The 27,410-nt window shown below is 40.0% G+C and overlaps 1 protein-coding gene across 1 annotated transcript; it reads right to left on the bottom strand.

The window, feature by feature from the left end:
- Window positions 1-44: 44 nt before the first annotated feature.
- On the bottom strand, window positions 45-26,510 carry taf2 (TAF2 RNA polymerase II, TATA box binding protein (TBP)-associated factor). Its single transcript, XM_038712284.1, has 27 exons — window positions 25,961-26,510; window positions 25,699-25,753; window positions 24,939-25,099; window positions 23,793-23,911; window positions 23,455-23,596; window positions 22,241-22,472; window positions 20,310-20,494; window positions 19,970-20,083; window positions 17,310-17,409; window positions 16,485-16,570; window positions 16,227-16,362; window positions 15,952-16,106; window positions 15,367-15,481; window positions 14,303-14,412; window positions 13,357-13,422; window positions 12,901-13,027; window positions 11,665-11,790; window positions 9,310-9,450; window positions 8,647-8,757; window positions 8,207-8,400; window positions 7,219-7,358; window positions 6,787-6,856; window positions 6,281-6,390; window positions 2,334-2,563; window positions 1,557-1,721; window positions 1,224-1,326; window positions 45-1,145 (listed from the first exon to the last, which is right to left on the bottom strand). The coding sequence occupies exons 1-27, from the start codon at window positions 26,008-26,010 to the stop codon at window positions 847-849; spliced, it is 3,642 nt and encodes a 1,213-aa protein (XP_038568212.1). The 5' UTR covers window positions 26,011-26,510; the 3' UTR covers window positions 45-846.
- Window positions 26,511-27,410: the final 900 nt, after the last annotated feature.

Here is a 27,410-nt window from a genome sequence, read left to right as displayed (position 1 = left end):
GCCATAAATGTCTTTGTGGACCTGGATTCAATCAAGTTAAAACATTCATGAATACAAAAGCATCTTTAATCAATGATGACAGTTTGGAAACAAAATGTATTAAAAACACACTAGTATTACTCACGTTTCAATTGTACAGCACAGTGAAATTGCTCCTTTTAATTTCCATCTTTGAGCAAACAGGGAAATGTCATTTGCAGGATGTTAAAGACACCGGAGGCTCGGTCCAGACAGAATGATCAATCCACACCATGATCAATCATGTTTCCCCTCAGAAGCCACTCGCTGGATGTTGGAATTGCGCTATTGGGATGAGGCACACCACAGTGGTGTCTATGTAGGGGGGAAACGTGTGTGAGGTTGGCTAAGACTGTATTTGCCTGTTTGTGGAGAGAGGTGTATGTGGTTGCATGCCTCAGACAGCTTGGAAGCAGTGTTAAATGTCCACAAACTCCTACAGGCTGTGTGTGTGTGTGTGATGTGAAGACACACGGTCGCCACTGGAGGGTTTACCTTAATGACACTGCAATCTCAGTTCAGAATTCAATGTTTCCTTTCTCAAGCCCACGTGCACTGCTGTTTCTGCTGAGGAACTCAGTGCTGCCATTTATCTGAGGATGACAACACTCAACAGCATCCTTTTCTTTCACATGTTGTCCAAATGCGTCTTTGCGTAAGATAATACTACTGAGTAATCAATATTTAGATCAACTAAACATGTTTTGCTTTCCAATTTGTGTCTTCATACTCTCAGTGATGCAAGCCTGCTACTGCAAGATGTGCTGTTTCCAGTTAACCCTGTCTGAAACAACAGCGGCTGGAAAACCAAGCTCCCCTCCAGATGTTTTAGTCAGACAAAGACGGCGAGTGCAGGGACCTGCCGCTGGCCGGGCTGTTGCTGTAGGCGTGGGAGTTGTCCCTCTCTCTGTCCTTCTCCTTGTCCTTGCTTTCGTGTTTGTGCTTATGCTTATGCTTGTGCTTGTGCTTCTTCTTCTTCTTCTTGTGCTCGTGGTGGTGGTGGTGATGGTGGTGGCCATGGTCAGCGCTGTGTTTAGAGGCAAGAGAGGTGTTCTCTTTGGAAAAAGACGGCACTGGCGTGGCGGGCATGGAGAGCATGGACTGTTCGACCGACGGTGGCTCTTTACCTAGAAAGAGGACATATGGGTATTCAGGTTTCTTTTTCGGACCGGTGTAAGACATATTGAACATGTGTGTTTGCTTACCTGGTGTAGAGGGTCTCTCTAAGAGATTGAGATGATGGTGAATGAAGGCCTGACTATCATGAACAGTCTCCATATCGATATCTTCCTCTTCCATTGTGTTGAACTACAACAAACCAGAAGTACACATTAATACCAATAAAGCATCATTATTTCTTATGTCTTTGTAGACAGCACAGACGTTATTGTAAGACAACAGTGCAGATGTCCATAAATAATGAGCCTAAAGTTTCAAAACAGAGAACAAAAGACAAAACAGCAGCAAGCAATGCACCGCAGGAGGTTAGGAACAAAACAGTGAGGTCAAAAGGTCATGATGACAGATGAGTCCGTTACCCTGATCTTGTAGCGCCCTGCTCTTCCATCATCGTCCTGCTGCTGCAGTATCTGTCCTGGCTCTGGAGGAGAGCCCAGCGGGGTCTCGGCCTTCCTCTTAAGGCCCTGAGGGGGCTGGCCCACCCCACACACCCCTAATGAAATGGGATCTGGCTCTTCATCCACCTGGAAGACACAAAGAAACCTGAATGTGTAGTAGTGTGGCTTACTTATTTTTCTTTAAAATAATCTAAAGTTAATAATATTAGGCTTCTGAAACACATTCAAAGGGTGTATATGAAATCAGTGAGGGCCTTTATATTTGAGCTGACAACGAAATGCTTAACATGCTCCCATTTAAGAATTTTACTGTAAATGTTTTTGAGATTGGCAGCAGCTTCCATGGTTTTGTCAGTACTGTCATTTTAGTCTGCACTGCAGTTAGCCTGCTGTCAGAGAGATGTTTTTATAGCAAAAACTGCCAGATTTGTGCTCTTTACAGTGATTCTGGGTACAACGGTGATGCAATGGGAATGAGGTATAGCCAGATACTGTTGGCAGCACTGTAGTTCCCATAATTGCTCAGAAACAACCAAAGATAACACAGTTTTTATGCAGCAGTTGCTATCTGTTTGCCATCTGAATATTTGTATGAAACATTACTAAATCAAAGACATTAAACAGAAGAAAATAAAGACCACCTAGCAGATCGTTGATTACATCACCATTAGTATAGAAACCAATGAGACTCGAGTGGTTGCGTGACGTGATGTCTTTAACTAATGTGACACCACTTACAGCTGTGTAGCTCATGCCGACACCATGGATGCCTATGCTGGCAGGCGTGTCCATAACGGCGCCGACCCCCAGCTCAGGCTTGATGGTGGGGTTGAGGACAGCTTTCTTCTCCTTCAAGTTGAGCACAAGGCCCAGTTCTGGCAGAGGCAAGCAGGAGGGCCTAGTCAAACCAAACAACGTGTAGTAGAGGTTCACGGCATCACAGCGCAGCCGCCAGTCATGGGAGGTACCTGAGAAAGGGATGTGCAAGGTGGAAGGGAGGTATGGGAGGGACACGGGAGGCCAATGGGATAGGGGGAAAAGGCAAAGCTGGTTAGACTTAAATGTGGTAGAAAACATGTAGTAGAGGATCGTCGTGTCACTTTGTAGCTGACCAGTTATCTAATAGCTAGAGAAAAGGAAGGAGAGATGGAAAGCGTCACCTCACAAGATAACAAAACCGCCATCCGTAATGAGTTGGAAAAAGAGGAGGCAGAGAGAGATGGAGAGAGAAAGGAGGAGGGATAAAGTAAAACCTAGCCATTAATTTTGAGCCGCATGTTCTTCAACCGCACATTTTATTTGACATTCACTCAGAGACAACGTGAGCGCAACTAAATACAAGATAATCAGCTCTAATGACACGAGAGCCAAATGCATCAATATATGAGTCATTCGAGTAGCAGTGTGTTGAAAGCTGGAATGAATTCAACACCAAATATTGCTGAAGCTGACAATCCAAAGGCCAGGCGCCTGACATGGAGGGTGGACTGTGGCTTTAGAAGAAGGTTGAAATAAATGACTCTAACAGCAGCAGAACGTACACTGCGTTTGTGTTCTTACAGCGCTGACCTTCAGCCAGTGAAACATCATCCTGCGCGAGCGTGTGTGTGTTTAACACTTGGGCGGCTGTGGGTTATCGGGGGAGAGAAATAAAACAACCAACACATTTTCATAACATAGTATTTAAGATCACCACACTATGTATTTAAACTGGCAGCACAGTCAGGCTGTCCAGCAGCCACCCACACCGACTGACCGACAAACAAAAGTTCACTGGAAATAACGATCATCAATATTTTTGTTCATTGCTTGTAAGTCAATAAATTAAATAACACGTTGCAACGAGAGCCCGATGGTCTTAAGGAATATGGGACTGTGAACATATACTTGGATTTGGGTTTTGAGTTAGTGTGTATTTGGATTGGCAGGCTGAACCGTTATGGCCTGGCTAGCCAGCTGAAAGACACATAGGACCCCCTGGAAGAGAGAAATAATGAAACCTGAGGACACAATAGAAGGCAGAAGCATGTGCGTATATGGTGGAGGCACGGCACCAAGAAGTAGACCTGAACCCTTTTCAGTTCATGACTGCACGAAACGAGCAGATAATAATGAAGAAAAAAATAATAAAGCAAGCAAAATATTTCATGTGAAACCCACCATCACCCAGTGACCTTACAGCAGTCATGTGGAACTGTCTCTCATACAGATGGTGGCTAGTTCTTATTGTGCGTGTTGTTAGAGATCACACCAATGACAATGAACAAGAAGGACAGTAGAGCCAACAGCAAGCCCCCACAAATGGCTCCAACATGGCATCTCTCAAACACACTAAAAAAAACACCCTGCAAGCTGCTGAAATGCTGCAGTAAGTACATTTTTCCAGGGAGCCACGTGTCTGAGAGAACTACTGTTTTATGACCAAGCTAAGATATTATGGTAAATGGACTGTCCTTTATATTCTTCCAACCACTCAAATAACAACATCGCATTCACTCCACTTTACACACCGCTGGTGGAATCTGCCATGCGTGAGACAGAAACTTACACACACACACAGCCATCGGGAGCAATTTGGGGTTCAGTATCTTGCACAAGGACTCTACGACAGACTGAGGAACCGGTGATCAAACCGCCGATCTTCGGCTATCTTCAGTTATACAACGTAAATTTACATTCAAAAGCAAAATGATGTAAGTTTACCTTTAACTGTAGCGGTAAAAATATGCCCTGAAACATTCATTTGATTAAACAATTCATCTATCGACAGACATCCGTTGTCCACAAGAAAATCAATTAATCATAGTCATTTATCAAAGACAAATGCTCTGGTTCCAGCCCCCTCAAATGTGCTGACTTTCGGTTTGATCTCATTGTAAATGTAATATCTTTGTGTTTTGGACCATCTGTTGCACAAAACAAGCTATTTACAGAGGTCACCTTGGGTTTAGAAACATATGATGGGCATCTTTCAGTATTTTCTGAAGAAATAAACCACACATCCACATGGACAACACATGTTGCAGAACATTCAATGGAAATAAATGTGCAGCCACGTATATGGAAGTAAGCAAGTGGAACTGGAGGTAAGACAAGACCGCTCAACAATTTCACTAAGAAATGAAGTAACACAAGTTACACAAGTAACAAGAAAAAGGGCAGAGACGCAGTGAAATGTGCAGATAAATTATACGTCACTACACGATGAACTGCTTGTTGTTATCCTTCGATTAGAACAGAGAAAAGCCAAGGTCTGGAAACCAGCTGATTGAGACACACACGTGTTACATCAGCCATCACCCTTTCACTGTGAGTCCTTTAAAGTTAAATCTAAACCCCTTGGTATTGATTGTAGAGGATTGCAGAGAACATTCAAACTGCGTCAGAGAATTGTGCAAAAGCTGACAGAAGGTTTAGCGTTCTGACAGAAGTGTGTCCAGTCAAACACATGCGGAAAGGGGAGCTAATCTATCTCCACCATTGTCCATCTGAAAGTAAGAACGCAGTCTGTTATCGTTTCATTTCATCAACGAGATGAAAACTCATGTCAGATGGAAAAATATTTCAATTGATGGATTTAAGGGACAGGGCACCGTGCCTGAACATATCCTTAGTGTAAGATGCGCTCCTTCTTACAGTTATCCAAGGAAGGTTAAAATCAAGGGCAACTGCACTTGGTTGAAGATATTTGAAGTTTCCCTTGATTTTGACCTAATCTTCACAGACACTGGGAACAGCAACCATTCAAACTGAAGGGGGATGTAAAAAATTGAGGTCCCTGAAAACTGTAAAAATGTTTAACAAGTTGAAATTGTTTCTACAAACACATTCAGGTCACTGCAGTGTCATTTCTAGCTCAAAAGGGATTTACGTGACCTTTGTGCCAGATGAAACCAAATCACGATGCCGGCTCAACACTGTCTATCGGCCCAACCCTAACTTCCATACATTTTAAACTCCCCTTGCTCTGTAATGTCCTTCTCCTGCTCCATGCCTGCGTTTCATTAGTCGCTCTAAATGCCTGATGACTTCCTCTCGCCGCTTGTCCTCAGGGGAATTCCCACCGCCCTCATGAGTGTTGTTGATGAGGTCGACCCTTTGAGGGCTGAGGGAGTGAGTCAACAACGATGGTGTATATCACCTACTATGCATTTAGTGCAAGAAAATACATCCATGGTTAGGTGGCAGTACATGAAACTCCTGTTGCCTAGTTAGAAAATAGTTGAAATCTCATTGATGGTTTGATATTTTCCTGAAAGATGTCATGAGTATTGTGCAGCTTGTGTGATTTCTTTATTCCCAACATGATCTGTAAACACATGGAAAACTTGTTGTTTCACGAGTGTCACAATGTCACGTGAGAATCTAGCCCTGAGTTGCTACATGGCGTGCTCAGAGCAAATAGCAGAGACACTAAGGGATAAGTCCCACCGTGGAAACGGTGTGGGCAAGTCTCTACCTGTGGACACATTTCTGCTGTTGCAGGGTGTATCCCATCATACTGCCCAACACTAGTGTCTTTTTAATGCAACAGTGTGCCCAGGCTGCCGAGCATAACTTATCTTCATCATTGCACAGCTTTGTTCACCACATTTCCAAAAAAATCTCAACTGCATTTGATTTACAATATTTTATAAAGAGTGTGGGTATGGGTGTGTGTTTCTGTGTGCGTGTGTCCGTCTCACCTGAGTTCATAAGCTTCCAGAGCTGGTCGACCAGAGCTTCATTACACAGAGCTGAGTCTGTCGTCTTGGTGAAAGGTGGATTCTTACAGAGCAAACCCAGGATCTTATGTCTGATTGGACAAGAAACACAGACGAGCAAACAAACAAAGAAGATGAAAATCCATTCTGACATTCTCTTACTCTAACACTCAACCTTTTGAAGATTTTTAATTACACATATCTTGTGTATTTCTTTTTTTTAAATGTTAGAAACATCCTGCTGAGAGTAGGGCAAAATTCCCTGAAAAAAGTCCAGACGTAAACATCAACAGTCATCAGACCAATACTAATCTTTTTTCTAAAACTCTGGCTGCATTGCTGTTTCATGTAATAGTGCAATGTATGACAGAACTGACAACATATTTGGGGAAACAAGATGTAATGATATATAAAAAAAAGTGAGAAAGACAATGCACAATGGGTGCTTATGTGTCCTTGATGCAAATATGTGTTAGGTGTTAGCTGACCTGACATAGTGAGCCGGGTCATTCTGGACCATGTTGAGCAGCCACTGCAGCTCTGCAGAACATCTTTCAACTGAGGAGATCAATTAAAGAAATGAGAGAATAGAAGGACATGTCAAAAATGAAATACATCCTAAAGACATGCAGAGAAAAACAACAACTGGGTTTCTTTCTACAAACATCCAAACATTATGTGTTAATTACACACTTATTGGCATCTTTTTTTTCAGTACAACTTGGAACAGTAAGTGTATGATATACAGTACATCAAGAATGCACAGACAGACAGGTATATCCTCCTTAACTGGGTCCCACAAACATACATCATGGACAGTTACTGCTAATCTCCAGGGACCCGAGAGCTCGATAAGTGAGCTTCACAGGTATGCTAATAACAACAACAACTAGAACATAACATTGTGATAAATGTCCTACCTCTAGTATAGTCCACCAGAGCCTCCAGCGCAGCGATGCGGACGTCAACGAAGTGTCCATACTCAGCGTAGGACTTGAAGAGTGATGCATCACTGGGAATATGACCGTTCTTCTGAAGCTGACGGATTGCTTTTAGACAACTGGAGAGAGGGAGGAGGGTAACAGAGGAGAATGAGGGATATGCCAGTTATATTACAGATATGAAGGTAAAAATACGAAGGCAATAAAAAGTTTATAACTTTCCCAGGACACAGTTTGCTTTGCTTTTCTTTTTGGATACCTTACATATGAATAATACATTCATTAAATATTATGACTCCATCTTTCTTTCCCACAAACGTTATCTGTTACCTCCTTAAGCTGACAGTGGCAGACGGATGAGTTGTGTGTAAACAAAAACTGAGTCAGAAAAATGAAAGCTATGCTACCTTTAGGTGCCTGTCAAAATATATGAGAATTACAAGCTGAGCTGACAAATAATATAAACAAGGGTATAAATACACCAAAGAATAAATTATTTCTTGAATCCCCAAGCAATGTGTATAGGCAGAGGGCATATTGAGGGTGCAATGAGGATATGGAATATCCTCATTGCACCTTCACACATTACTGCATGTAGCACTGTATTATCTACGTTAAATAGACAACAAATCTTCATTTTAATTTCTGGACATTTTAACTTGAGACCAAGACTAATAAGGCTTTCTCGCACAGTTTGATGTCTAACAAAACAGGTATTGTATCCTGTAAAAATGTGTTTCCTCATCTTGATGTCTAATTATTGAGGCAGAATCCATGGCTGGTTGTGGTTGGATGTAAGATCACTATGGTCTCATTATGTGATAGAGTCTAGCAACAGGAAGCAGTATGCCAGCATTTTAAATTATTTTGTTGTAAAACTGAGACGAAGAGCTGCCAAGAGAAACACATGCTGAAGAAGAACATCTGTAAAACATATAAAGACATATAAACACATTCGGCTCCTAACCTGACAGTGATGGTGTTTCTGAAGCTCGGCAGCAGTTTCTCCATGTTGAGGAAACGTGTGATCTCCTCCAAGATGAGACGGACGTCTGCATTTAAATTGTCTACTGTCCGCACCTCGTTGTTGATGCTGATGGCCGGGGTCAGGGAGTTGGTCAGTGCCTCGATCAGATCTGCGCGGTAGTAGTTATCTGAAAACTGAAGACAGACAGGAGGCGGGTGGCGCCAAGGAAAAGAAAGATGGATTAAATGTTTGTTGATGTTCATCATTGGGGCCAAATAATTCTTTGTTTTAGGTTTTTAATATGCCAAAAGATGACTTCTATCCATTAATTGTTCGTGGCGCCATGCAATTACTTGAAAAGGAAAAATCCTGTTTATTTTCTGGATCTATAAAAGTTACTTTGTTGGAGCAATTGTGTGTGTGTGAATGTGCGTCTTTACTTTGTTTTTCCTGTTGTCATTATACTTGATGAGGTCAAGGATGAAGTTGAGGACATCTTTGGGACAGAGGTTCTGGACATCTCTGAGTAACGCCATGGCAACAGGCATCGTCTGACATGGAACACAAACCAGTAATGATGACAGGATTAAGATGGACACACAATTTGATAGCTTAACTAAAGCAAAGCCCAAACTCCAGGAACAACATACCATTAAATATTTGTTTTGGTAACATCAACAAGCATTAACATTTCTGATATGGATCCTTAAATTTGGTTGTTTAGGAATGTTGGCCCAGAATATGTTCTGAGCAGGACATTTTACAGCTGAAAATAAACTTGTCATGGCTCTCTGCTGGATAAAATATGTAATTGCAATACTGTTTACAAATCTGAAAACATGTCTGTGGTATTTCTGTACTCAAGCTTCTTGTTACTTCTCAGGCGACATGTAAGTCAACACTGATTTTTGCGTGATAAGCTAAAATCATCTCAGTTGGCAATGCTGATTTATTTGTTGAGCTCTACTTGTAAGGCTAACACAACAGCCTTTAACAAGAGTTCAAGTTTGTTGCCAGTAACTTGACGGTCAATGAAGCTGTCAGTGATTACGGTACTGAGAGCTAGTGTGTTCCTGCCAGTGAATTTTGTTTGTTTGATGTACCTTCTGTAGAAAGTAACTCTGGAAGTTGATGAAGTTATTGGTTTTCACGATGTTGGGGCAGCTCTTGCAGCAGAACATTCGGGTAAACAGGGACTTCATGGCTGGCGGGCCCTGCCACGTGCTCACCATAGCATTGGCTATCTGCAAGGTTTACACGTACACATTAGAAGACAGTAACACATTTATGCTTTAGTCAGTTCCTTTTGTTTAGTTCTGTTGTCATCACAGTAAAATAACAGCAAATGTAAATACAGAGGATTTCTGCAAAGCATGTGGAGTAAAAATTACGCAGAAGTATGAGCTGCACAGTCACAAGCTATGGTAGTTACCTGAAAATTACTGCACGATACAAAAATGACAAGTCAAGAATGTTGAAACAATGTGCTTTCTGTGGTGAGAACTGAACTTCAAAGCAAAAGGCAAATGTACACATGAGCAGCACATCAGGTTTCCACTGGTATGAAGACCAGTGGCTCCAGTGGTGTTTGGGTTATTAACAGGATATTGGGGGATTTATGTTAATGTGGTAATATGGGGCTACGGGTCACTGACACAGGATGTTGTCATTTGGTAAGGTAAATGAAGGGGGGCCTGCACACCGGAATGTTTTTGTATGTGTGTGTGCACGCATTCACGAACACGTCTGTATTTTTTGCCTGTCAGAGTTTTTCACATGTGCACCCCCCCCCCCTGTATTTCACTTTGTGGTTAACGTGGGTATGTAAGTCTGAGTGCATGTGTTTATGTGCGTGTCAGAGTGCGTATATGTCTCTGTGTATGAGTCTGTAATGTCATTCTGTGTGTGTGTAGAATATACCGAGGCCATTACGATGGAGTCTGTTGGGGGTTCTGTTGCCAAACACAGCAACTTAATGAAAAAAGTGAAGTGCTGCCATTTCAACCACCACTCCGTTTATCATGTTGTGAAAATATTGATTCAGGTGGAACCTGAACGTCGGAAATCCAGTGGGGTTAAAGTTTGAATAGACCAAATCTAGAATTTCCTGCAGCCACAGAATAGGATTATTCAGGCAACTGAGTTTAAGCACAGCCAGGGTTAAACTGGTGGGTGGCCATGCTGGCCTTCCTTTTCCTCCTCTTCCCTCATTTTATTTCATCTACTAATCCATCCACATTACTCTCCTGTCACTCCATCTGCAAAGCTACAGCTCCTCCGTCCTTCCTCGTCGTCCACTATACTTTAATGTTCAGTATGTTACTTTCTAGATTTTTCTTTGATTTCCAGACCAAATTAAACCAGTGAAGATGAAAACCAAATTCAACATGCCTAGATTGTTTTCCCACTGCAGTGCACCACTCCACAGACCAACTAAACCACATTCTGACACCTTTGTTGAGTCTAAGCAAAGAAGCAAAACAACACCAGGCCTTATTCATTTGGAACCACAGTGTCAATCTTTGAGGTCATTTGTTTTAGTGGAGATTAGGCTCATTTATACTTCGGCTAAAAAGTGTGACATGTAAAATCAACAAAGGACAAGTGTTTTGTTTATACTTGAGTGTCAGACGACCATGACGACGTGTTGCATGATTATTTTGAAGGCCTGGAGGAGAAGGTGGTTGCACCTTTTGACAATCTGATCTGTCAGCACCATTGTACATCAATCACGGCAGAACTCATGTTAGTCACGATGTTTTGGAACAACTTCATCCTCCATATTCCAGCCAGTTAGTTTTTGCTCGGTTCCCAATAAAAAGTGAAACGTGTCAGTTGGGTGAGCTGTCACCGGGCCCTGCATGAGGTATCAGGCTGTACGTTCATATATGTGCTGAGCCCACTGACAGGTGACACCAATCTCTAGCCCTGACGTCTGACATGTACTTTTAAATACTACCCTCACTAGTTTTTTTTTAATTATGTCTCTTGGCCTGCCTAACCACAGAACATGCTGTCAAGCTGTGTGTGAGTGTGAGAGTACAGGCCATCTACAGGGCCATCAGGTGGGCGCCCTCTCAATAACTTTGTTTTGTTGAGTTGGGCTCAACAGAACCACCCACAAACCCAACACAGCAGTCAAATCCAAAGTTGTGCCATATGTATAATGGAAAAATCCAGTGTGTAACACTCGTCTCTGTCACCCAAAATGTACCTGCATGATGTTAGAACTCATCTTTGCATCTTGTGGAACTCACTTTTTTAGTATGAATTAGGACTTGAGGGGCTGAGGTGAGGTTACTCAAATTAAGCACGTATCCATGATATAGACTACAGAGTTCATAACAAACGTGATTCTTTGTTTTGTCAAAAATCACTGTTCTAAACCATCACGCTCCAGTGTTGCTGATATACTAACACACACACACACACACACACACACACACACACACACATACCTTGGCCAAGCAGAAGCAGGCCTGCATGCGGACTTTGTAGAAACACTGTTCCTGCTCTAGGATGTCTGTCAGAGCCAGTCTTGAGGCAGGAGTTGGGAACTTTTCCAATGCTGAGATGGCCTCCTCCTAGCAGAGACATAAGGTCAGTGGTGGAATTTAACAAAGAACATTTACTTAAGTACAATCTTGAGGTACTTGTACTTTACTTGCGACTTTTATACTTACTACTCCACTAAATTTATTTGGCAGCTATATTTACTAGTTACTTTTTAGATAAAGATATTTTTTTAAAAAGAAGAAAAAAAAAACAGTGATCAGTATGTAAACTTTGAAGCTGTGCTGTAGATTAAACTACCAAAAATTATATAAAGCATTTAAAATTAGCTCCAGGTCAACCAGCTTTGTCATTAAAGTTCTGTTTACATGTTACTGTATCACTAATAATGGTCCAGTATTATAATAATACAACACTGGCAGGGCCTTTTCTGACAAACAAATACTTTTGATACATTGAGTACATTTTGTTGATAATACTTTTGTACTTGAGAATGCAGTACATTTACTTGTAATTGGTTGGTATCCCTAACTTTACTTAAATAAGTGATTTGAATACTTCTTCCACCTCTGAATAAGCTACATGTTCATCTGATGAACCTCAAACTGGAAGCTGGGGATAGGCTTAAATAACACCGTATCCAGTGCACAATCCACTTATTCAATCTAAATCCCTTTAAGTCCCTTATCAAATCTTATTAGGTTTACCTTTCTACACTTGTAAATATCTAAAAACTAAAACAATACCAACTTAAAGATGTCTTATCAGCACTTTTCGCTGAGACAGAAACACTACAGTTGATAGCTGCAGCCTAATTAATGATCACATCTAAAAACTGAAAATGAGATGACTTTAACCAGCTTCAGTGATAGTCAGCTAAAAGTTAGAAGCTCCTACCAATATGTTTTCAAATGCTCCTGGCTAATAAAAAGATTGAGGGATTTGTTAACATTGGAACACAACAAATCTGGGTATTTTGCAGACTGGGAACTGGTATCTGAAAATGACCTGCTATCGAATCGAAATCTATCCCTATTGGAGTGAGAGTGTGGCGATTCCAAAAAATTGAACAAAAATGAAGAGTAATATGGTTCTCGTGGACGTATAAGAAAACAAGTTAGTTTACAAATGTTCAAAAACAAAGGCCAGTGTGGACAACTGCCCTCTTGTCAATAGCCCACCTGTGCAACTACATCCCTCTCATAGCGCAGCTGATACTGCCACATGAAGTCAGCCTGCTCAAACTCCACCTTCCTCAGAATGGACATGTCTGGGTCAATCCGGATCCAGAGGAGAGGAGAGTCAGCACTGTAGACGTAACAGAAGACAATCACATTAGGGAAGGAAAAGTAAAGTAGCTGTGGAAGCTGGGTCCCAGAGATCTAACAGTCTAACAACATTTTATCTTAACAAGCTGTGCAATCATAAAGATGGGGATGTGAAGGATGAGAAGGTCAAAGCCGACTGTCCGTTTCAGCAAGAATAGTCAAGTTGTTTTACAAAGTATATTACTTACAAGTAATGCAGCTTTAACACCAGGAAAAACAACATTCACATAACTTATTATGTATTAATATAATGGCTGGACAATAACTAAATTCCTAATTAATATGTCAAATAGTGACAGCCTGTCTTACTCCATGGCTGATAAATCCATGTCAACTTCCTCTCCATTCATCAGAGGGATCTTCTTCTTCTTGTTCCTGGGAAAAGAACCGACCAGAAGAGTCAGTGATTAGTTAACTGAAAGGTAGGAGGACTAACATAACGCACATTGTTCTTGTTGACATTTCTGATGCACTAGAACGGTCAAGATGGAACATAGACTCGATGAACTCGATGATCAGGAGGGCCTACAGAGCCTCCAAGACAATGTCAGTCAGTGTTGAGTTTGACATTAACTCAATGATTATGGCAGTGAAATACTCGAGTGTATGGATGAAAACTACTTCCATGATATAACAATACAGTCAACAACAGTCAGTCAGAGGAGGCAACTGAATCACTGTTCCAGTAAAGACAATCAGTGAGAGCCAAACAAGGCAATGAGACAAAAAATGCTGTAGTAAGCATTTGCAGGATTCTGTTGCTGGCCTACTAAAGAAAAAACAAAAAAGTAAATAAATAATAAGTAAAATAAAACAATCATGTTTTTTAAAAAGAAAGAAAGAAAATAAAACTATACTATATATATATGAAAAAACATACACATTACTTAATTTGATTTAGCTGACGCTTTTATCCAAAGCGACTTACAACTACATGTCAGAGGTCGCACTCCTCTGGAGCAACTAGGGGTTAAGTGTCTTACTCAGGGACACATTGGAGGATGGGTCACAGTGGGAATTGAACCCAGGTCTCTCACACCAAAGGCATGTGTCTTATCCACTGCCCCATCACCACCCAATATATATTGTATCAATGTAAGCCTTTGAGAGTAATAATATATCTCTCTGTATTAACATAGGAATAATATAATATGTTATACAATTAATAATATAGTGAAATAGTAAGTGAGCTAAATAAAGTACTGACGAACCACGAGAGAATGACTGAGGGAAGGAGTTCTGCTATAGCACGTACCGTCTGCTCTTGGAATGACAGGGGATGTCATGTTTGAGGCTGTTCTCCTCTATCTGCAGCGTGTGGTTGAAGGATCCATCCAGCTCCTGCACTGTCACCTTGATGGGACCCTGCATGGAAAGAGACATAAGATTATTTAAAAGCCAAAGTAATATTTAAAACATGTAACAATAAGTGTAGCCTCTAACAGACATGGAATCCTTAACATTCATTTATCTGTTTAAGTCACAGCCTTTTCGTTTTAAAAAGGATCTCTGTTGTCGGGAAAAAGTATTAATAGGAAGAACAGCAATGTTTGTGCCACATGGGGTATCCAGCAGAGAGGAATAAAAATGTTTTTTTCCTTTTGCTCTGCACTGTTAAAAAATCCTTGTTGAATACACATTCTGAAACACTTGTTTGAAATTTAACCAGGCAGAGCCCAAATTACTAAAAACTCATACAGGTGTTTCTACCTCAAGGAACTCCTCACCCCACAGACCTCCACACGTGCCCTCCGATCTGCCTCAGCATATCTCCTGAAACCTCCCAGGACAAAGCCCCGTACAATGGGAGATCGGGCTTTCTGCTCCGCTGCTCCCAGTCTGTGGAATACTCAACCTGACTACCTGAGAACACCACAGACTGTGGATGTTTTTAAACGTGGCCTTCAAACCCACCTTTTTAGGAGAGCTCTTGATTGAATTCTTGCCTTTTTCCTTTGCCTTATTGTTTCTGTTTTTATTTGTCATGCTCTCTATGTATTCTTATTTTCAGCACTTACCTGTTTTATCTTGTAGCACTTTGGGATTTGCTTAAATATAAAGTGCATTACAAATTAAATTTATTATTATTATTATTACAAACTTAAAATGGTTACTGATATTCAATGAACTAATCTATTCATTGACTAATCCTGTAAGAAATCTTTGACATGCAGACCATGTTTGTGGCCAGCAGTATAGCTTGATTTTAATTTGAAATTCTTCTTTGAACCTATGCATTTCTGTAAAAAAATAAATAAATAAAACTTCTCCCAACACACCTTCATCTGCTCATTCCACATGCTGCATCTCAATGCTCACCACATATTTCTGCGTTCCAGATGATGTGTAGTCCTGACGGATCTCCAGCTCTAGCACGTTCCTCTTCCTGTTGAAAGCAAAACTGCCAAAGAATTTCACCACAGCACTCTGGTCTCTGAGTATGAAAAGTTAAGACTAAAAACATATGTAGATAACCAAGAAGAGTAGGGGGGAGAGAGAAGGTTTCAGTGATAGGTGCTGGCCAGTTAATAATAATATTGTAATGATGCTTTATGATGCTGAAGTTAGTTTCTGCTCAGTTCAAGAACAAATTGTGAACGAGAGAACATTCTCGATTCAGATTTACATTATACACACAATTGGTTAGGGCTGTTTTTTAGTAATCTGGGCTCTGCCTCATTAAATTTCATACAGGTGTTTCCATTTCTTATGACATAAGCTGAGGCAGTTCCCAAGTCAGTAGAATTGAGCTGCAAGGCGGCAGGAAACCCTGCCAAGAGCTTTATTTTGAAAATGACTTCATGTCTGACATGCATTAGCTTTTAACCTCTATTGCTCCTAACGGCATAATATCATAGAGTGCAACCACTTCATTAATAACCACAAAGAGAGATAAAAGGATACACCCATTGTTTGATGAGGGGGCCTATATCTTTGCCAGAGACATTGGAGATGGATTTGAGGAAGGCGTGAGTAGACAGAAGCATCTGACTCCACATTTGACTCTGGTACTTCTGGGATGAGGCTGTACTGGCCAGGCTTAGAAGCTTGTTGAAAACCTACAGAGGACAGCAGAAAACAAATAATTCAAATGAAGACTAATCCCGGTTCTGTTGTGAACTCAACTCTAACCAAATTTCACAACTACTGCAGCAGAAGACAAGAAAATGCTGATTAACCTGCAGCATGAACTCCATGCTGATCCTGTTTTCTATCAGCCTCATCACCAGGTGGGCCTTACACTGGAACATCTTGTAGTACTCCCAGGACAGAGTGTGGGGGTGCTTGATGGAGAAGTGAAGGTGGGGTGTTGGACTGAAGAAGATAAACATGTGGTCGGTGTGTCAAACAATTATGATCCAGACAATGACAAATGTTAAAACTTAACTAGTGTAACTGATAGGCATAGGGATTCAAACTGAAATCGAATGTATTACTTGTCCTTCTCTTTGCCTCCACTGAAGGTAGGGTGCAACAGAACCCCTCCCATCTTTAGCTCATACTCCACAATCTTGTCCAACTCCTGGAAACAACAGAAAAACACACACACACAGACAAACATTTCAATAATTTCTATTATTACTTTTAATTAATCTGCAGACTATTGTTCAACTGATTAAATGAAGGGCTGCAACTAATGTCGATTATTTCCCCAAGTAGTCATTGTGTCTATAAAATTTCAGTCAACAGCCAAAGGTGCCTGCTATAATTTCACAAAGCCTAAGATGGTGTATTCAAATTTCTTGCTTCAATCAACAAGTCCAAAACAAAAAAATGTTCCGTTTACAATCAGATATAACAAAGAAAAGAATCAAAAATGACTTAAAGATTAAATAATTATGAAAATAGGTGCCAATTAATTTTCTAGCACTCAAATAATAAATGAAGTGACTTATTGCTGCAGCTCTAATGAAATATATATATATTCAATTTACAACGAAACAAGCGGTAAATCTTTTCATTTGAGAAGCTGGACGCACACAATGTCTGGCAATCTTTTTCTATTGTTGCCTGAAAAATTGACTGAATGAAAACAAATTGTCATTGATTAACAACATTTCAGCCAAAACATTTTCTGTCAGTCAACTGATGGATTAACCAACTAATCGTTCCAGCTCTAATCATTTGTAGGAAAACCTAGTGCCACCAATTCTGAGACCACTCCAATCACTGTGGACTAGCTCAGTTACCCCGTAGCATTTTCTAGTATAGGCTGCTATTACCACCTCCTTGCAGAAACTTCTAAGTGTTAAGACTGTTACCTCTTTGATCCAGTGCCGGTACTCATTGACTCCAAAGGTCTTCTTTAAGTAGAGGCCATAGATGTAGCCTGAGATTCCCTTCAACACCCACTCATCAGCCCTTTAGAAGTAACAACATATCATGTCATTGCAGCCAAAGTCTACAAAAAACAAACCAGTACAAAATATTGATGATTTTATCAGAGGTGAGTTCATTCCCTTCATAGTTTATAGTATACACGTCCAACCTTTTCAGAAATCTTTCATGATGAGATTTAGCAAATAATACTAAGTGAATTAAGCTCTGCAATCATTCACACTTTTCAGAGCCTCTTTTTAGCATGTGATTTATGGCAACCAAGAGGTGTGTAGTAATACAGCAATCAGGCCAGAATAAATCACTCTGATCACATTGTTCGCCTCTTTCTCCTTTAGTGTGGTGTGCAGTTAAAGGCAGCTATGAAATCCCTTTTAGTTTGACCTTTTCAATCCCCGTTGCCAACACCGTTTTGTGCTCTTTGAAGGTGGAAATCCGTTTTAAAGCACTTAAGGCCACACTTGTGTTCTGTTTTACCCTTGCTGTATTTCTAGGAAGAAACTTGGCATGGCAAACCCCCCTCTCATAAATCAGCCTAGCATCAGCCTGGATTTATTAGCTTGTAAAAACAGAGACACAATGCGCTGATTCAACTTTGGTGGTTTCACCACTTGATACTGAACTGAATCCAGTCTGGCTTATGTAGTTAAAATTATTTCATGTGCCATAAGCGAAATTATGAAAACAAGCATTTTCCTACAAAGATTCGATCCAGTCTTTGCCTCAATACTCTATGGATGATATTATAATTTATAATTAAGACCTGTGGAACTTTGAATTTACTTTCTTTCATGATCTCAACCTCACAGATGTAATAACATTTTCTTGTACAGTAGCCCCCAAGTTCAGGCTTGGAAAATTGCAAAATACATTAAAACCCAGATAACTAGACAGCAGAGCCTTCAGATGTTATAGGTCCCGTCTATCTTCATGTCAACAGACATTCATTAAGAAGAAAACCTGGATCACCTTCTATTAAACACCACAGGGAACAGGGAAAACAGTAATCCAAGGTCTTGTTTTACTAAAGCTCAAAAACAACTTCACTATTCTTCTAAAGTTTTATAGATTTAGGAAAAAGCGGTTTCTCTTTTTCTTCTGCCTTCTCTATTATTTGTCTGACGGGCTACTGAGCAGCGCCTGTTTTCAGTTACAGGCCCCAGTTAACACCCACTCTGATTAATTGCTAACAGGCAGTGCCATGCGTCGCTAAAATCAAAGAGATCTGACTTTCCGGATGGTTCCTCGTCTTTTCTTACGCAACACCAGCCAGCTCAACAACATCAGCAAAGCAAGGTCTGATGTGTTTAGAGGTCAGTGAGGAGATGAGAGGAGGCAAAGAGGACACGCAAGCATTTCTCTCCGCAGGTATAACAGCAATAGAGAGTGTTAAAGTCCTGGTGATGGGCCTCTTAACACAAGCAAGCCCCTCTGGATTATTCCCTCAGTCTCTCACAAACTCCGACCACACTGGCCAAGTTGCCAAGCAGTGACACAATGATCCATCACGTTGGCGAATACAGGCCAGCGCTGGCTCGACTTCTGACTCGTAGTACCGACAAAACAACTTAGTTCTGTTGTAAATCTCTCATCACCGACCTTATATGAAAGGGTCTGAGGGCTAAATGTTACCACACTTCTCAAAAAGACCAGAATGCAATGGAGAGAATTGCTGGGCTCTATCGAAAGTGGTTTGTACGTTACACGCTTCCAAACAATGATGACACTACTTTTCCATTACGTACAAATCTGGCCTCTAAGGGTTAATCAAAGTTACTCAAAGTCACAATATACTTTAAATAAACTACTTCATACAAAGTGCTGTATGATCACATGTAAAGGAAAAGGTATGTATACCTGTTTTAAATGACCACACACAAAGGCAGCCTTCTGTCAGAGAGAGGCGTAAGATACGTTAAATTGTACAAATGGGGAAAAGAGCACGCACAGTTTCTCCTTGAAGGCATTCGTGATGTTGCACTTGGTTTTATATGTGGAAAGTGACAGAAAGTAATTGTGTGAAGAATGAAAAAAAGAGAGCTTGACATAGACGTTCAAACGCTGCATACGTTTAACAGCTCCAAACACCTGGCCGTCACTGTGTAAAGTGGGTATGATAGTCCGTCTGTTTCAGAAGGTTAAAGGGCGTTTTAGATGCACACTTTGTTCAGCGCATCCTGAGGCCTTTAGACCAGGGCTAGTCTCACAGCTAGTTTGTGCACGCATTATAAAGAAGAAAACCCTTTGCAGATATCTGTAGAATTTAGATTTTAATAAAGCAATTATTTCAATAAGCACCAATCACATTGGCAAATAATTTTTCAAGCAGGAGGTTGTTGGACTGTTGTTCACCACTGCAATGTTTTATTGATGTAACAAGTTCTATACTTCGGTTTTGTTTTATTATTATTATTATTTTAAAGTTTCTTTCCTGGCAGACGCAGAATAATGTTTCGATACACACGCTCTCTCTGACTGACAGTGAGAATAGCCAATTAGAAGAGAGCCTTTAAAAGAGCTCCAAAGGACATATCTGCCAGTGAGGCTGTCTCATACTTGACAGCCTCACTGTGTTGAGTCTCACCATGACATCCTGGAGATGAAACAGCCAAAGAACTGCTGAGCCAAGGCCTGGGCCAGACAGCGGCGTGTCATCGGGGTCTGGTCTATGATCATAGCACTGTGCAGCAGGTTGGTACTGAAAAACAGAGCCAACAACTCAAGTTGAAACAGAATGAGATGAATACAGTGAATAAAAAATAACATGCCTAAATTCTGCAAACATGAAAAGTTAGTGTAAATTATCTTCAAAGGAAATACTGTAAGTTCTCTAAAGCTGGGAATGTCTTGCACACACAATAAACGTATTTGCACCAATGCTATCCCTACCTGAAAAGACAGGGAGTCAGACACACACTCTATACCTGAAGATGCTCATGGAAGCATAGGTGGACACTTCTACATAGGCCTCGTCCACAAACACAGTCTTGAAACACGCGTAAGGGTATCGGCATGTCAGGATCTCCTCATAGAACTCAAAAATCTCATGTAGGTAACTCATGGAGTGTTTCAGCAGTGGCAGCAGCTGTGGCAGGCAGAAATGGGTCACCTGGGAGGGCACAGGACAAAGCACATTGTTATGGGTATTCATTCAGTATTCATTCATCCGCGGCTCCTCCAGGCTGCATGTCAAAGTGTCCTTGGGCAAGATACTGAACCCCGAATTGCCCATAGCTGCTGTTCCACCAGTGTATGAATGTGTGTGAATGTTAGTTTCTGTTTGAGCACTTAGGCTCAGTGAATGAATGTGAGTGAATGGTGAATGCAGATGAAGTGTGAAAGCACTTTAAGTGGTCGAAAATACTAGAAAGGCGCTAAACAAATACGGAGCACTTGCATTCTGAATATTTCAAAATGTCAAGTAAAAATTTAAAATTGTCCATAGAAAAAGGCTCTTACACTGTTTAAAAATATCTCTCTTATAATACTAATGTCTATTCTGTTCTGTCTGATTTGTCCCTTTGTAAGTCTTTACTGCATTTACTACCATTACCTGTACATTACATAGGCGGGATGTTGTACACCACCTCATACCACACTAAACTCATAAAACAAAGTGCTTGCCAGAGTTATTACAGTTATCTGACTACTAATATTTGGGCTGTTTTGTCCTTTTGAGGGGCTCTGCGTACCGAACAAAACCTGAACTTCAATACTGCCACCTTGTGTTTAGGAACATCTAGTGGTCATTAGTAGTAAATACAAGATGGACAAATTACTGCTACATTACAACAGAAATTACTTTGTGTAAAACAATAACTTATTTGCTAAATCTCATAATGTTTTTTAATGGTTCAAAAACATTGTTGAGTTTAATATTTTTCATATGGCTGTAGTTTATAGTGCGGTTAAGCAATTACTCCTGTAAATATTATTATAGCTGAGACTTTCTCCTCTACCTACACGTTTCTGACTGTTATATCAGCAGGTTGGCATCAAATATCTGGTCTCTTTGTGGAAGTTGCTAAATTGTCAGACGTCTTTCAAGGCTGCTAGTCACTTATGAAACTCACTTTGCCTGCATTGGTGGTGTTTCAGTCACACTTTATGGTTGCAACTAATAAACTACTACTAAATAATTCTATTCTGAATTTGTCTGACAAGAATGGGGTGAATTGTCCATCAATATTTCGCAGAACCAAAAAGTCTTCAAATGTTGTTTTTGCCTGCCTGAAATAGTGATTTAAGAAATATAAAAGATCCTCACATTTGAGAAGCTGGAACCAGAGAATGTGTGGCATTCTTGCTTAACTAATAACTTGCATTTATTTTCACATAAAATCACACTTGATCAATAGCATGTGGGTAGCTAGCAGAGCAATATCATAATTGGAGGTGTGTGTTTGGATATCAGTCAGCAAAAACTTTGTTTACATTTCCAAAGAATGTGTTTGAGGTGAATTTGTTTAGATCTTCACTGTCATCCTCTTTCTAATCTAAGACGGCAGGTGAGTGAGGTGCATGTAGAGGCCAACATTTCTACAGCTCTATATATATATATATATATATATATATATATATATAAAATCCAGTCAAATTTCAAGGATCTGATTTAAATCTCTATATATTATAACTAAACCTCATCTACATATTCTGTTCCACTTGCAAATACTTCACATTACAAAAGACACAAAAACTCAGGAATAAGTTTAAAACCCATAATTAAACAGAAAGTCTAAGTGGTGTTAAAATCAGGCGTTTTAGATGGGAATCATGATGTTATACCTTGTTGCTGGTCAAAATATAATTAATATCAAAAACCTCCCAAACTACATGCATCATCATTTAAACCCACCTCATGCATGTAGGGATCTACGAGGATTTCAAAGGGCCCCACAGCCAGGGAGATGTTGGGGGCCGCAGTGGGGATGGGCAGGATATAATGGAAAGTCTTCTTCCTCATATCATGGGTGTAGATGGTCTCCACCAGATCGCCACAGGACACCGCCACCATGGAAGCATCCACAGTGAACTCCAGCTTCCACGTGCAGAGCTCCGAGTAGGAATCTACACAGGGGAACCAGAATCTGGGGGAGGAGACAATCTGATGAGTTGGCTTTAATGATATACTGTGATACCCAGCTGTAAATAGCAGCATAAGAAATGTCCTGAGAGGAGAGGAGAGAAAATACTGAGCTAACAAAGGTTTGAAAATTAAGAAAATCTTTGTTTGCATTTACCCTTTAATTAGCACCCATCTCATTTTGGCAGTAATGAGCCAAATTCAAACAGATGAACAATTTTTCATTGTTTGAGCCTTGTGTAGGAGTGTTACAGTGTTGAACTTGCAGACTACTATAAAGGCAGTGCAACAATGATTGTGTTTTCAGCTGTACAGCCCGCTGTACTTTGTGTCTAGAGAGGTCATTCTTTTTGACAATTTGAGACACAACTGTGACAATGACCAAAACGGTGAGTCTAATCTATCAATGCATATATTATATGCTCATATTCACGTAACTTTTCAGAGTAGTAGCACTACAACACAGAATGACAAGTTAAGAAGGTAGCTAGAGATAACACAAGTAGTCCACTCAGTGAAATACATCATGAATGTGAACAGCACATTCAGTTTAAAACACCAGATATGTCTTTACTTCTATCATATCAAAAGAAATCAAAGATACATAACAGGCAGATTCATCTGGACAGAAAATAGTCACTTGTTTTTACTCCGTCTCTTCCTGGGGGCAGAAATTGGTATTATATATAAATATTATTTAAAAACAGAATTTGATTTGGGCAAATAGTGGCTGAATTAATGCCAGCGGGCTGCGTCTGTTGCAGCTCTACTATGTATCAATCGACCAATATGTTAAATGTCACAAGAAAAATCTCGCAAAGTGTAGCTTTAATGGCATGCCAGGAAATGGACAAAGACACGTGGCAGTACACAACATGGTTTAATTTCCAGCTTTATGTATTCTAACTGGCATTGTGGAACTGAAAAACATTTTGTTACTTGACTGGTTAACTAGTGTTAATCAGGGTTAGTCGTCGTTTCAAGACCTGGACGAGTTCTGGTATCCAAAGGAAAACACATGAGCTCCTCTCTCCGCCATGCTGCCTTCCACATCAGGAACAACAAAGTGGAGACCTCCTTTTGGCTGGTCCAAGGAAAATTCAATGTACACCTTTAAAACTTTCAAATCTGTTGACACAAAACACAGAAACATTGATGTATCAGTCATGACTTCAATAAGAGTAGAAAACGCATCACTTCTGGGGTAATCCACCTCATGTGATGACATCGATTCAAACTATCAGTCTAAAACCACACTAAATCCTCTGCAATATAAATAGTAAACAATGAAATTATCTTGTGTGCCTTTCTATCACTGTCTTACCATCTCCCTGTTTCCAGAGTTCAGAGGGAACTTTGATGACCAGCTCCCCATGTCCTGCATCAGGGTCCACAGCACTCACTGCTGCTGTGTAGGCACTGGAGAAATAGTTGAGGTTCCTCCTGTATACACACACACATACAACATTTACACAAAATGATCATACTGCCTCCTAAAGTAGACAGTCAATTAAATTGATAATAATATTCCCAGCCCTAGTGAAATGTAGACATGAAATGACAGCTACAGGAGTCTAAATTTGAGGAGATACATGAAAAAAAACTTTTTTCTAATTATCCTTTTCTACTTACTAAATACTAGATATGTGTTTCTTACCCTGCACCCCATCATCATAACCAAATATATTTGCAATTTTCTCAGAGCTAATCTAGTAAGCAGGATATCTATAACATTTATTGAGCAGATATCAGTCATGTAGAGTCACAAACTCAATAAAAGTAGATCTTTCAACACAACTGTGATTTGGTAACTTTTCTGGGAATCGTTTATAGATAAAATAACCAGATGGTATGCTGTTTTTTGTTTTTTTTCCTCGGTAATCCAGACTATTAAATACTCAACAAATCAAGACAGTTCATCACACTGATGCAAAAATCCTGTGAAACAAAAACTGTCTTAAGGAAGTCAATTTCATTGATTTGCAACATTGCCAAAATGTCCTAATTCAACCAGAGCTATTAAAGGGAGAGAAACCTCGGTAGAAACAGAAAATAGAAATAGAATAATCTCTAACGGTTTATAAATTTATTGTGTCTCACAGTATATTTCATCACCCAAACCTAATATTGTGAATTTCCAAAGCTGTTGGGAGATTTGGATGGAAAAAACCCTGACTAATCAAAAGACATTATTAACAGTTATTCAAGCATTATTTTGGCTCAAAGTCTTGTTTTGGGTTTGATGCCTTGAAGCTGATGACACAGGCATTTAAATGATTTATTGGTGCTTTAAATGATCAAAAAACTCAAGAGTTAATTGTCTTATTTAATTACTTTTAGCTGATGTATTCATCATTGATTTTTGTTTGTAGACTAACAATTAAAAGCCTACAGAACAAATTACAAGTTACATAACTCCAGATTACAATAAAATGTTTCCCAGACGAGGACAGCGCACTGATATACTCACTGCTTGGACTCATGATGGCAGACCTCCAGCGTGGGGTCATTGTAAATGAACGGGGCTTCGAGTTCATTGACTCGGACCCTGTAGATGCGGCACTGTTTACTGTTAAGCTTGATTCTGTTCAGGTTGACCACTGTAGGGAAGATGGTCAGTTCAACATAGCCCTAAGGGATGCAAAAGAGACAAAGAAGCTGGTGAAAACGGACCAAAATTGTAATTTGAAGCTGAAGTGATTTTCATTGTCTGGATTAAAACCACACGAGCAGCTGCTTACAGGGGTTTGTTCACACAAGTGTCTCGACTGGCTTTATCACAGTTGCAAACTCTTTTCACATCTTTGTGACTTAACGTAAATCTGCAGGGTTGTAACACAGTAACAGGCCTCTGACGTCTGACACAATGAATCATTTGACTAATAATAGTGTTATATGATTTTAATACACTAAGTATTATTTAATGCAATTAGTAATTCTCCTTGATTCAGAGAGTATAACGTGAAAATAGGTGGACAAAAAAAGAGGTAACACTTTTATCAAGGAGCTATCTCTTAATGTCAACTGTGTGACAAGGTGTGCAGTAACTGCATACTTGCTGGGCACCCAGGAGACTAATTATCACTTTGTGGAATCAGATGGGGATCCAAATAACAAATATGATGGTTTGGTATTAGCTGCTTTTGTTTGTCAAACCACAGCAGAATGACACAAAAATAAACTGAAGAACTATTTGTGATTTTTTGTTGTGCTGGAGCTGCTGTACTCACAATGACTGACTTCCTCTGGAAGTTGATGTTGTTGATGCACACCACCTGGTGGGTCGTAAACGCAATGACAGAATAACAATGTCAATATGTGATGTGAATCTAAGCTATGAACTAGTTAGAAATTCCCTCTCATTCAATAAACAGAGACATGTTTTACACTTCTTACTACTTTAAAGCTCACTTTGTTTACTCTCGCACACGACAGTAAACCATTTCATTCATTTCAAGTAAACAAGAACACAATAATACAAAAAATACTTATAATTTAAAGGGGCGCGGACTCTCGAATCCTTTATCCTTTTTCCTGTTCATCCTCGTTTCTTGCTTGTGTTTCTTGACTGAAGTTTCAACATGCCCACGTTACTACTTCGTGAGGTTTCCTTCTCAACGGTCGTGTTTAGCTAACGTTACTTTGCTAAGGTTAGTTCCAGATGCGGCAAGCTCATGCATTTGCCGGACTGCAAGAAGTACAAAAAAAAAAAAAGTACAGCGACACGAACAACAACGTGGTGGAGTCAAAAAGCAGCAACCAGCACTGTAATGTTAACTTTACTCTCCTGCAGTGAGAGCTTTATCTGCGACTGTAGCCCCCGCACACTGCTCTACAGTGTTGTTGTTGCAGCCACACTGGACTTTTCCTTAAATACAAGTCAACCATGACTTGCAGTCGATATTATATACAACTGAACAGGTCCATGTAATGTTTGCTGCAGTCGTAGCGCATCAAAACGTCCGAATATACCCTCTCTATCCCGCTGCTCTTTCTATTATGACCGCGGCTCTAGTGTGTTCCGCCATTTTGTTAGTAACCTTTGAACTCCCGCGTAAAAATTACAACAAATATATTTTTTTATATCAAGAGGAAATCAACATAATGTATATCCCACATATTACAGGTAGCATATAATCGTTTATAAAACAAATATAAATTAATCTACGATTTATATCTAAAAAAAAAAAAATTCAGTACACATCTTTGCTGCGTCAGATCGGGACGTAGCATCGTCACACATGGGGGCGTGGCCACCATGTCGACACATGCGCGAAATCTGCGGGAGCGCGCACAACAGAAGCCAAGGCTCTGGCAGACTCGCGGAATTTGCAGGCGCGTTCCCGCGAAGTCTAGGGGCTGTCCAAACCTTTTTATATACAGTATATGGTCCAAACCTGAATCCAGTCTACATCGGGCCTCACGCGGACTTTTCAGTTAAAAAGATCGTATTATGGATGTGTAAAACAATAACTTAATGAAAAAGTTACTTAAATCACAGGCCAGAAAAAGACAAAAAGGCTTTAGATTTCGAGACACCTCAACTGAGGTTGCTCAACCATGTTTTTTTCACAACTAATATGTCTAGTTGTTGAAATGGATTGTTGTATATAAATATTTTACTGCAAAATTAGTTTATTTGGTTGATATTTCGATCCTCCCCAAAACCAAAAATAAAATTTAAGGCTTCTGCAAAAGGAACAGCATCCGGCTCATCACATATATCTCTAGAAATAATTTACATTTACATGGTTTTTCCAATGCAACTTACAATTGCTATATATGTCAGCGATGGAGTGTATCAATATATGTGACTGCATGAATTGAAAAAATCAAAGATAAACCATAAATTAATAATAAATTATATACAGTATAGATATACACTGGGGATTTTTTTATATAACCTAGCATTGTTTTATATTCAAATCAGTTATATAAAGAT

This window comes from Micropterus salmoides, unplaced genomic scaffold, assembly GCF_014851395.1.
Source record: "Micropterus salmoides isolate LMB-PRFRI ecotype aquatic unplaced genomic scaffold, ASM1485139v1 Ms_hic_scaffold_11, whole genome shotgun sequence".
Lineage (NCBI taxonomy): Eukaryota > Metazoa > Chordata > Actinopteri > Centrarchiformes > Centrarchidae > Micropterus > Micropterus salmoides.
The sequence above is the reverse complement of the archived record's forward strand: the minus strand, read 5'-3'. Positions and strand labels throughout refer to the sequence as shown.

Excerpts from the sequence above, each read along its gene's own strand:
- taf2 (XM_038712284.1), bottom strand. The coding sequence starts at position 26,010 with ATGAACAGGAAAAAGGATAAAGGATTCGAGAGTCCGCGCCCCTTTAAA. Across the intron at positions 16,363-16,484 it reads GGAGGCAAAGAGAAGGACAA|TCCAACACCCCACCTTCACT; the intron begins GTAATACATTCG and ends TATCTTCTTCAG. Across the intron at positions 11,791-12,900 it reads AGAGGGATGTAGTTGCACAG|GAGGAGGCCATCTCAGCATT; the intron begins GTGGGCTATTGA and ends TGTCTCTGCTAG.